General features: G+C 33.3%; 2 protein-coding genes across 2 annotated transcripts; one reads left to right on the top strand and one right to left on the bottom strand.

The window, feature by feature from the left end:
* Positions 1 to 887: 887 nt before the first annotated feature.
* Positions 888 to 4,896, bottom strand: LOC140748965 (uncharacterized). Its single transcript, XM_073081939.1, has 3 exons — positions 4,452 to 4,896; positions 1,768 to 1,936; positions 888 to 1,293 (listed from the first exon to the last, which is right to left on the bottom strand). Exons 1-3 carry the CDS (start codon positions 4,455 to 4,457, stop codon positions 1,157 to 1,159), a joined length of 312 nt encoding a protein of 103 aa, XP_072938040.1. The 5' UTR covers positions 4,458 to 4,896; the 3' UTR covers positions 888 to 1,156.
* A 533-nt stretch (positions 4,897 to 5,429) lies between these two features.
* LOC140748926 (uncharacterized) lies at positions 5,430 to 8,021 on the top strand. The gene is made up of 2 exons (XM_073081888.1): positions 5,430 to 6,085; positions 6,802 to 8,021. Exons 1-2 carry the CDS (start codon positions 5,585 to 5,587, stop codon positions 7,423 to 7,425), a joined length of 1,125 nt encoding a protein of 374 aa, XP_072937989.1. The 5' UTR covers positions 5,430 to 5,584; the 3' UTR covers positions 7,426 to 8,021.
* The last annotated feature ends 4,215 nt before the right edge of the window (positions 8,022 to 12,236 follow it).

The raw sequence follows: 12,236 nt of genomic DNA, 5'->3' as shown, positions 1-12,236 counted from the left end.
CATATTTTTCAAATTGCAGAAAAATACCAATTTGTTTTTGTAACATTTTTATTATGTACTTTTTATATACGTACCTAAGACCAATAAAACCATTGGTAAAACCGCGTGTAGGCAATAGATTACCACATTGTGGTGACGGTACAGATTATCAATGACGTAATCAATTTTAACGGATTTTGCATAACACTATTTATAAATACAAGTATATCTACATTCAGGATACGCCTCAATACCTACTTAATTAGTTTCTTAATAATTTAATACGCAGTATTTTACGTAGGAAGTTATGGCTTATGGCTTCTTAAACGGCGCATGAAATGCCCTGTAATTATTCTATCAACGGAAAACGTTTTAGCAAGAAAGATCTAATTAAATCTGTGAATTAAAAACTTTATTGGCAGTAGTTATTTCAAATGAAACCATTTAAATTGCTTTAGTTACATAATTATATCCATCGTGGTTTTAATCGGTACAGTAATCATATAAAAAGTACTCTATAAATAATTAAATATAGTTTATAAATAGGTTTTGGACTTATATACTAAAGGTTATTTAGATAATTAAGCAATAGATTTCATAATTTGGTTCAAAGAAGCGCTTCGGACACCGCCGTTAAAACATTTTTTTTCATATTAAACAGATATTTCGAACAACATCAAAAGGATAAATTTGTTTAACAACAATTTTAATTTTTATCTTTTAGTCTATGGGGAATAATTATGAAAACCACACAGAAATACAGCGCGGTAAACGCACGAATTTTCGAATAATTTTAATCTATGGTACATTGATTAGTAAAGATTAGTAAGAAAGAAGCCACAAACGGCTTATTAGTAAGTTTTTTTTTTAATTCGTAACATATAAAAACATTTTTAGAGAAAAATTACGAATAAATTACTAATACTGCGTAATTTACATAATAAATAAATAATTATTTCAAATATTTTAGGGACATTTTAGCACGGAGACATGGCAAAACGTTTTTACGCAACTATTTCAATTCTCAATACTGGGTACATTTTTTTGTTGGGAGTGAGTAATCTTTACTAATCTATGCTATGGTAATATTATTTAATTTTGTCTATGCTCTCAACCCGTCTTCCAAAGAATTTACTATGAAGCTACGCCCATGAACCCAATATCGAGGTTAATTAGATCAACCGTACTGACGCACTATCTTGGCCCACTCCCACGGGTAGTTCCTCTGCACGAACGCGAGGGTCCGTCGGATCTGACGCGTCTCCTGCGCCGAACATTGTGGACACGCCCCTCGGAGGACCAATGGTGCTAATGCTGTAAAAATGATATTATTACACTCAATCTAAGTACTACTACATTCAATTAGCTTACTTATTTACTTACTTACTTTACTTCACTTACTACGTTATTCGAAAGTGTCCATATTGTTCCAATAGATTAGGGAGGTACTCTGCTTGGGCCAGGATCTCTCCGCTAAAGCTCGCGAAAGAGAATCCACCCGTAATCTATACTAATATTATAAAGAGGAAAACTTTGTTTGTTTGTTTGATTTTAATGAATGGGCTCAAAAACTACTGGACCGATTTTAAAAATTATTTCACCATTCGAAAGCTACATTATCCACGAGTAACATAGGCTATATTTTGTATGAAATATATTTGATAAATAGATTTTGAGGCGGTACAAAGTTTGCCGGGTCAGCTAGTACAAAATAAGTTACTTTGTGGCCACCCCCTCAGCCCCTGGCACGCTGTTTCTAAATGGGTAGGAATGTCTGTTAATACTCACTTCGAAGTCGTACCCCGACACTATCGCAAGGTCCTTCTCCCAATGCGCACTTGATATGTCGTTGCATTGCGACTCTATCAGCCAACGTCCTCTCCAGCTGATAATCTGTCATCGGTGCACTGTGCACCGACGCCAATATTGCACAAAGGAGGCACGTAAAGATCAGGCTCTGTAAGATATTTTTTTTTGTGATTCCAATTAAGATATACACGAATTAATATATGAATTAAACCTACTAGGTGTCTATTGCTTCGCCTCTCTATGGTTTAAGTTTTTATTTGAAACTTTTAATTTCTTTTTTGTTAAATATCGCTCGCCTGCTGCATCTATTTTTTAATGGTGGAAGAAATATGTACTATTTATGTAAATATACTATTATAGTAATGTTAAAATCGTATCTAAAAATAAATGTACACTTCTTGTCTAATATGCCAGTTTGAGTTTTCCATTATTTTTACAGATTTCGAAAAAAGAGACTATAATATGTACCTACGACCAGGGCCGGATTTAAGAGAGGGCAACCGGGGCGGCAGCCCCGGGGCCTCCACAAAAGAGGGGCCCACACAATAGAGACGTCGGATTTTTTTTTTAAATTCCGACTAGTAAACACTAGTAAAAAAAAATCTTCTCCTTTGATATTTTTTTCCGCTGTTTTACCTTTATCTACAGTACTTTGTACAAACATGAATGCTAGAAGAATCTACCTGCGTTTCACAATAAAATATTTATTGAAAAACTCAACTGAAAAAATTTGTTCATTTTATTCGGAAAATAATTTGGGGCCAGGGGGCCTCCACTCCTTTGTTGCCCTAAGGCCTGTAGACTTCTAAATCCGGCCCTGCCTAAGACTATTGTTTGTATGTATTTTATTATTTGTCCTACGTATCAAGATGACTGCGGGGACATAAAGTCACATTGTTCATCCCAAATTTAAGTTCGAGCAAGTTGAAGTTCATTGACCCAAAAATAATATTCACATGAAGCGATATTTCAAAAGGATGTTGGATATCTCTTTGTCCCCATCGCGTACAGACAGAGCTATAAAATATATTATAGCGAGGCAAGATTATATTTTTTTTAAAATAATATTCTTTAAAGGTGGTAGAAACTTTGTGGTTCAACTCCGGCGGCACCAACGCCACACCTAGCGCCTCATAACAGTAGCGTTAAACACAGCTGAGTTCTGGTTTGAAGGGAGAAGGGAGACATACTTTTCCGAGGCGTTCCAGCGACAGGTGGGAATATCTAATCCTATCTGGGGTTGATTACAGATGTCCATGGACGACACCATTTACCATCAGGTGAACTCCATGCCCATCTGCTACTCCTATATTATAAAAAAGATGTAAAAATATCTTTGAGAACTTTTTCTCGCGATGTTTTCGTTCATTTCTCCAACCTAAATTTAGCAAAATCTGACGTGTGGAATAACATGGTACTCGAACCCCAGACCTCTAACTTAAAAAAAATACCACTTGGTTATCAAGGACCATTACAGTTAAAACATAAGTTATCCTTTTTCCTTTGAGGAATACTGCCCGAACCGGTTTCCAATCGACCGATTGATCAAAGTTTCAAGCCCGATCTAACTTGCATTCTGTTTTATTTCCGTCGCTACTTCGCAATACACTTTCCTCTTGCGATCTAGACGTGGAAAACCCCATAACTATGATATTTGGTCTCTATTTGGCCATGTACAATATAGGGAAGTCTGATTGATAGGTTAGTAAAATTGATTTCACACGCAGGTATTGATAGTTATAAGAAAAAAATAAATGTGTTTAAAACGTGTTTTAAGTGTGGGTGGTACTTGTAATGTAGAGCGATATTGTAATAAAAATCTAAATAATATCAATTGATTTTAAAACACTAATTAGACCGTTTGATAATATGTGCCTACATAAATATCGAAATCTTTTAAGATTATTTAACTTCTGGCTTATCTGGCAAATGAGAACAACAATAATAAAAAAAATATAAGAATATAAAGTGAGTTTTTTATTTATTACTTAGAATAGGTTAAAAACGAAAGAAGAATGGGCCAACTAGAAGGAACCGAACATTATTGGGATAAGTTAATGATATAATTGGGGTCAGTAATGTATCAAAAACCTTGTCTGCCTACACATCCGGCTAGTTACGGAAATGAACTTAATAAAAATATTAACTGTGTAATCCATCTGATCTTGATATTTAAATAATTATGACTGCAAGTCATTGAATGTAGTACGAACTTTTATACTCTTTGTTTATTTAAAACCTTTTCAAAGTAATTATATATTTATTTATTATCGTAACGGTTAGTTGCAACCAATTGCAATTATTAAAGAAATCAGACAAATTTCACGCCGATAGAAAGTGTACTACTGCCTACTGATATCATTAAATTTTAAAATTGGTTTCTATGGTTTCTACGTCCATTCTAAATTGTCGATTACCCAAAAATAAACACCACGCCATATAACTGCAATATTTTTTCTTTTCGGTCATACTTTTCATTTAATTCATTTAGTTCTAAATTCAGATAAATAAAAAATATATCAGATATTCTAAAGTATAATCGTCTTCCCTCTTTTTTTAATAATTAATTAGAAATTTATTTTGTTATTAGCTACATTATGTATTGAACATGAAAATGTTGATAAGCTATATTAAATTTAGGTAATTTTATAGATAAAACTTACTTGCATTATGTTTTTATGCCCCGATCGCGTGGTGAAGTGGTCTCCAAAGCCACCAATTTTATTAAACAGCTCCTACTTAAATATTTACAACCTATATCACTTTACTTTTTAGGCAACGCCTGGCTGACGAATAGGGACTAACTGGCCACAAACTATACGGCTCCCCTTTGTGAAGTGATTACTTCAATAGAGGGCTTACGATAAGTCGTTAAGACAAATTTTGACCGGTCTTTTTGTACGGCACTTTAAGGAAGATAAGGATTCGTAATGGATTCAGGGCATAATGGCCGTGCTGGATACTTTGTAAATAGGCGACGCCATTAAGCAAACATTACGAATTTAGTAGGTACGCTAAAATAATGGGAAGCTAGATAACGCATTGTTTACGTTAAATTCGGGTTAATTAATACAAAAATGACAACATTATGTATGTGCGTGTGTAATTGTTTATAACGCAAAAAAGTAATCAATGACAAACTTCTGTTCTAAATGTTATAATGTCTTTGCGCGTCTGCCCGGTTTGTCTGTCCTCTATCGTTCTGTAACAATACTAACAATGCCATCAAAATAGGTTCAGCCATTTCCAAAATTAATCTGTAACAGGGATTCTACAGAGACAACAATAGGATCTTGTAAGTGGGTCACAAACTCTACACCGTACACGAACTATACAACAGCTATGGATTTTTATAAATTTCGCTTATTATTTATTTATTTTTGTTTTATTTTATTTCATTATTCCATAGGAAAATTGAAGTGAAGATCTTTGTCCGTTTGGTTGGTATAATTTAATTTGATTTTTTATATGGAAACACTGCACCAAAGAAACCAGCAGAAACAGATTAAATATATTGTTATTTCTCGACGAATAAATGTTTAATGTAGGGCAAAAGAACATATTATATAAGTTATTATTTGGAAAATTTGAAAAATGTTATTAAAAAATAAACATTTAATTATTATTTATTGTAAAGAAAATTTTCACTTTTGACATTTCCTCTGATTGTCAACATTCCGAAAGTAAAAAGTGCACTAATTAACTACTTGTCAGTCAATCATATGTTAGTAATTAGTGATGTCAGAGTTTGTTTACTAATGATAGTTAAACAAGTGTTATTTTCTAACTTCTCGCGATGAATGTTCCGGGAACGGCTGGAGAATCGTCGTGTAAGCGACAAGAAAATGGCGACTCAACAATGGAATCCGAACGCCCACTGAAGAAAGCGCGCTTTGCATGGCAAGTTAAAGGAAAGTATCATTTGAGAAACGAAATAGCCGAAACCGCTAAAGCTCCTGTAGCGGCGGTGAATGATTCCGATAAGGCTGGTTCCTCGTCAGCCAGCACAAACGACTCGAATGACATAGTAGGTAATACTGAGCAAAATCTCGAGATTTTAGGCGATTATTTGTTGAAACAGGACTTCAATACTCTAGACTCTGTTATCACGGATACTAACAAGTCTATTTTGCCGAGTACGAGTATATCGCCGGAGAAACTCCCGTACCCGCGGTACATAAGCTCATACAACAGTACTGTGAACAAATCTAGAAGTGAGAATGCATCAATACCTATGTCCTTGGTCTCACCCAATTACAGCGAGGACCAGTGCATAGCACGATGGCAAGCAAGACAGGTGAATATCAGTATTCTATTGAGTATTATTGAGCATTTGCATTATTTCGAAGAGATATTTTTTTTAGTCAATTTTTTTATAAAAATACGGTATGCAGATCACCAGATTGTACTGGTTACTGTCACCCATGTACGTTTGTAGCTATACCTTGAAGCTCATCACGGCTGTGTTGCAATTCTTGAGGACTAGCAGCAGACTCATATGTAACAACAAAGCAAAGTGCTTCCATATGGTAAAATCTTTACCTCAAATAGTTAAACCAGTAATATTTCTACTGTTTATAGAAACATAAAATAGATACTAATCATAGATATATGTTTGTGGTGCAAACAGGCTGTAATTATCATTATGCTCTCATGGTATGCTATAAGAAATAAGACCTTGGGTCTATAATTCACTATGCAAAATCATGTTTAATGCTTTATGAATTTGAATTTTGTATAACATAAATGATTCAAATTATATGTTTTAGATAGTAGACATACTGTATGAATTACGGTCTTGTCTCTTATTATAATTCTGCACTAAGTTAACCATAACACTGCTAATTGTTTTGTACGGTATTATCTTATTTTACTTGTACCTTCCTTCATTGTCTTGTACAGATAATAACAATGTTAGAAAAACTTTTAAACAGACTGATTTGTCTTGAATACAGCATTTATGTTGTCACTTCATTCATAATCCTTATGAAATTTTATCTTTAATCGTTTCAGATGGCTAAAGGATTTGTAGATAACACAATAAACAGAGTACTGGATTCCTGGATGGTGGCTCCACTACCAACAGACATGGATAACAACAGGTTTCTAGCCTTAGATGTAGCAGAGTTCATCAACAACCTGCCCGGAGACAACAGTATCGAAAATGAAGGAATCCTCATGGCTATATCTGCACATGGTCTTCAGAATGCTCCCAATGCAGAAAACACAAGTAGTGTAGAGAAAAACATTTCTTCAAACACTAAAGATCTGTTCCTTTCACCTCCCAGCAGTCCAATATCTGATGAGGAAGCAACTACTGAAGGTATCACAGAAAATAAACCGAGTAATTCAGAGAGGGGCTCGTCCAGTGAATTCGATATGTCATGGTCCTACACAGATGATATAAGGGGTTCAGTTAATAATGATCTTACTTTCTTCCCCGATACGTCCAATTCCTCATATCAATGCTTCAGTGAAAGCAATCATCCCCAAACGCCTAATAATGAGTATGAAGCTGATGAAAACCTCAATTTAAATGACAATATCATACACAATCATTACGATTTTCTAGATGCAGCAGTAACATTTGCCATTCAAAATAAGGGGCTGACCTCTTTAGGCTCTGACTATGGTTAAGACTAAACTCCTCATAAAATAAATCGATTTATTATTCTTGTATCTGCTATGTAAAATGTTAAGCACAAAATAATATTTGGGTAGAGGAATTGTGAAGATAGACAATAGTCATATTTACAATAAGAATAGTATACATATATGCTGCCATAAGACCATCTGTTACCCAATAAACAGTATTTCTTACTGGTCAGACTGATAAGTGTTATAAATAATCTACAATACATTATAGTTATAATTACCATATAACAATAAAGATGTTGTCTTGTGTAATGCAATTAAGGACATAATTATAGACTATGTGTTAAACTTGTATATTTTGTTACATGCTGATTTTCTATTGTATTATGTATGTAACATAATATGAACTATGTGATATTATTTAAAAGAAATTCCTAACAAAAATGACTGTCAAATTTTATTAGAAGTACAAATGTTTACTGTTTAATCATATCAGAGTGTGAGTTTAAATGTTGGACTTAATTATTTTATTTGAATTATCAACTGTGTAACTTGAATATCATTTATCAAGATGTTTTGTATTTTCATAGAGCTGTCCATTTCTGTTTTATAGAAATACATTGCTTTGTATACTCGTAGTTGGCACTTAATTCAATTTATTACCTATTCAACTGAATACACTATTATTTTGAACAAGTTTTGAGTGAATAGTGGTGCAAAGATTTTTTCCTCACATATACTACGCTTGAAGTAATACTCCAACTTCCATTAAGTGATAAAAATATTTCAAGACTTTGTTAATAATTAAGTAACTTATTTGGGTAGTGCTAGGTTACGACAGAATACCCCTTCTATTCTCCCGAGCAAAAGGGCATCCATGACGATTTCTCCGCGTTAAAAAAAGCAGCGCCCTCTAATTCAGCATGTGCGTTCACCCTATGTAAGCTCATCCTTGGGACTGCTCATACTATTTTCCAATACAAACAAACGAGCGTACATCCTCGTCAATTTTAGCAAATGCCCTAAGGGTGAAGTGAACTGCCCATTAAAACATTATTTCTTATAACCAAATCGTCGTCCTCAATTCCTTACCGCCCCACTGCTGGACACGGATCTGCATTCCGATTGAGCGATTTAGGCCAGCCCAACACGTTGCCAAGTGCGAAACATGCAAATTGGAACTAGTGGCTGGTTTCTTATCTGAGTTGGTGATAAAAACATCCCCACTGGTTGCTATAGGGTTTGAAAAACTAATCTACATAAACATTGCATAAATGCCCAATTTGTATCAAGCACATATTTATGTATTTGTGCCGTAGGGCAGAAGAATGGGCCATTCAGTCAGCAAGTTACGATATCATATTTTTATCATGTGGTTTCGTCTAACGGTTGAGGCTATTTCTAGAACTAATGTACTTTACAGGTTTACTTTTGTGAGGTAACCATAATCAACACATAGTCAGTTTTGGTCATTTTTACCGCCAACTTAAAAAAGCTACCTTTCGTTCCTACTTAGTTTTAATTTTAGCGAGTGGTATAGTATGTTAAAAATAATGTAGGAATATTTAAAAATTAAGAAAGGTAGTAAATATACAGGTATAACTTATAACTATTTGTAAACGAAATAAAAAGTCCTCAATAACAATTTTATTATTGCTTGTTATTATTCACATAATACAAAATAAACTATGCACAAATTTAAGACCACTGATGTCGTTCCATCTGACTTCATAATATAATATTTGAATTACAACTTACTATCATTCACAACAGTTGCAGGTAATGTAAGACGTAAGTATAATATATAACAGCAAGTCCAGCACGCTAATATGAACGCTTGAAAAATTCTTAAATGGATGACAAGTAAAGAATTTCTCTCAACTTCACAAGAATAAAAAATGTTTGTTTGTTCGTCATGTCCTTCCATATTAGCAAGCTAGATTTGCACGTAAAATTAATGTACATGTCAGGAGCACAAATACAGGTAACACAAAGTTCGGTCTATATTAATAACTATGTTTATTCGATTCGCAATTTCAATCGAACGGCAGTTGCTCCTTCAATATATTTTTATCACCAACTGATATTTAATTTGAAGTTAGCATTCTTTAGGTTGAACTGAATATTTAGTTTTGATTAGCGCGACTTGTACTGGTCCCATTGAGTCCCATTGAGTCGTAGAGTAAAAGTATTTTTTTATATAACCCATATCATAATATAAATTCTTGAAACAGATTGAAATTGCTACTTCTACACTTGTTCGATATACCTTATTATATATCTGCCTACCTCCCTTCAGAACATAACACAGCATTGAGCTATTATATGATTATGAAAGTCTTAACCATACAATTAATTACTTCTTTTTTAATCTAGAAATATGTTTTGGCTTTTATAAATGGACCCCAATATGACATAAGACTACAGATGAATGAATGTATGAACTGATTGAACGAACAGTGTGTTACCTTTCGCGCCGGTCTCCCGTAAAATAATTGTGATGTTCTTAAGAAATTAGTTATCATTACATTCATGGCCGCGTACCCTACATAATTTTCTAACATATCCGTAACTGTACAATCGTTTAGCAATTATTTAAGTTTTAAATATATTTACAAATCATTAAAATTCTCTCAAGACACCAATTACCGAAGCAATTTTATATCTGCCTTCATAAATCATTCCAGTTGTAAGACAACAGTGTATGTCGCTTATTTTTTCGAAAAGTCATGTTTTGACAAAATTAGGATAAAATATTAATCAATGAATATAGTTAAAATTAACAATATTTTTTTGCGTTCTTCTCTTTACATCATCACTACCAAATAATAAAAAAATATAACAATGTTGTTGTATGTGTTGATATAACTTAAAAGTTAAAAACCTGATTATAAAAAACTGTTGTCTGTCTACTAAAAAACTTTGTCACTGTTTAGCTTAAGCTTTATGCCCCGAAAATTATTTTATCAGGCGAAAGATTGGCCGAACCTTTAATCAGTATAAGAACCTGCCGACACAGAATTGCTGCAATATGCGAACTTGCATACTTCTTTATACTGATACAAGGGGGCGTTCAAGTATTACGTAACGCAATTTGGGGGGGACGGGGGGTCTTGTAAAACGTTACGATGCGTTACAGGGGCGGGAGGGGGTCTTTCTTAATACACGTTACGTAACATTTTACGTAACATTGAAAAAATAGAGAATTAAAACTCCTAAATTGGCAACCCTTTTCATTTAAGTTTTACGGGGAATCCCTTGAGTGAGTGGGTTCAGCCGTTCAAAAATCTTCAAAAATTGCGTTACGTAATACTTGAACGGCCCCCAAGACCCGACCAGACTATCGGTCGATAAAAAGTATAGTTTGCGGTGACTCTTATTATCGTTAAAAACTTATTGGTTAGTACATTAACACACGAATTTAAGGCATATGCGTGGCAAGGTATCCTTGAGGCATTCCCACATAAAATTCCTCGTCAAAGTTACATTGCATTCTTATTGATATGGTTATTTTTTGGATATTGCAGAAACGAACTGATATTAAGCCGACACCGTCGTCTTATCTGTTTTACCTTCAAAGTGTTGAAGTGTTTGCTCAGCAATAGTTAACTAGTGTGGTGTTCTGAATAAAAAAAATACAAATAAAAAAATTAAAAGCTCTCAATTAAAACTTCTTAAAGGTTTTTAGTAATATATGTAGTTAGTCTTCGCGACTGTACCATAAGATCCATATTGAATATCACAAAAATGTAATCGTATGTAATGGGAAAACAAATATGTTTTGAAATAATTTTGTTAGTAGAATTAGAGCTTTTTACCGCAGACAAACTAACCAAATAGACCTCTAATATAAGCGGCATTCATTTCATAAGAACAAATATCCATTCACAATGATGTACAGGACAGACTGCACTCTGATGGGCTCTAACTACAGGTCTAACAATAATTCCAATAAGCTGGCTTAAAATAGGATCTATATTTTTATTTATAAAAGAACTTGCAGCTCTCCTGATGTTATGTGGTCATTTAAGTCCATGGTCATATGTTACAGACATTGATACATTGTCGAAACCTGTGGTAGCAACTTCTTTTACTTGATTTACCTCAGGTCATCCTCCAATCATTAAGAAGCGGCTTTAAACTTTGCAACCTTTTAAATTTAACTAACAGAATACTAAAAAAATATGCCTTGAATTAGCAGTCTATTGGTATATTAATCCATGTCTCATAATAAGAACAAACTCGTTTCCTGTTATTAAAAACAGTCTTAAAAATACGTCCACATCATGAACATATAAACAATTTGTATATTTTACAACATCTTTCATTATAACCAAGACATAACTAAACAAATTAAAACACATCATTATTATAAAACACTAAAACCTGCGATCACTGTTAATATATAATTTCATAATAAAATGTTCGTTATATTTTGATTTCTTATAAGAATGTCATGGCTTGATTTATAAATACATTTCTCAAAATCGAATATTACAGATAAACATTAAGATCATACTATATTATAAAATATGTATAATTGCTTAGGCACTTAAAATAATGTAATCCCTTGGTTTAAGTTAAAAATCTAATATCTATTCAATAGAAATCATACTTATATTGGATTCTCGTCGGTTTCATTTAAGTAATTGTTTACTGGTTTAGATCTTATTTGGCTATATTTAAGATATATTTTATGGCAGAGACTTTAAGTACACTTCTGATCATGTATAAAACGAGATGAGTTATAAATAATAATTAATAAACACTGGTACACATACAAAACATAATTGTATAGGAAAACATCAAAATCACTTTTTTGTAGGGAGTAGTTATACCGGACTAAGTCGAAA

The sequence above is a fragment of the Epargyreus clarus genome, unplaced genomic scaffold, assembly GCF_041222505.1.
Source record: "Epargyreus clarus isolate Ecla_fem2 unplaced genomic scaffold, WU_Ecla_fem_2.2 ptg000017l, whole genome shotgun sequence".
Taxonomy (NCBI): Eukaryota; Metazoa; Arthropoda; class Insecta; order Lepidoptera; family Hesperiidae; genus Epargyreus; species Epargyreus clarus.
This window is presented reverse-complemented; position numbering and strand designations above follow the sequence as displayed.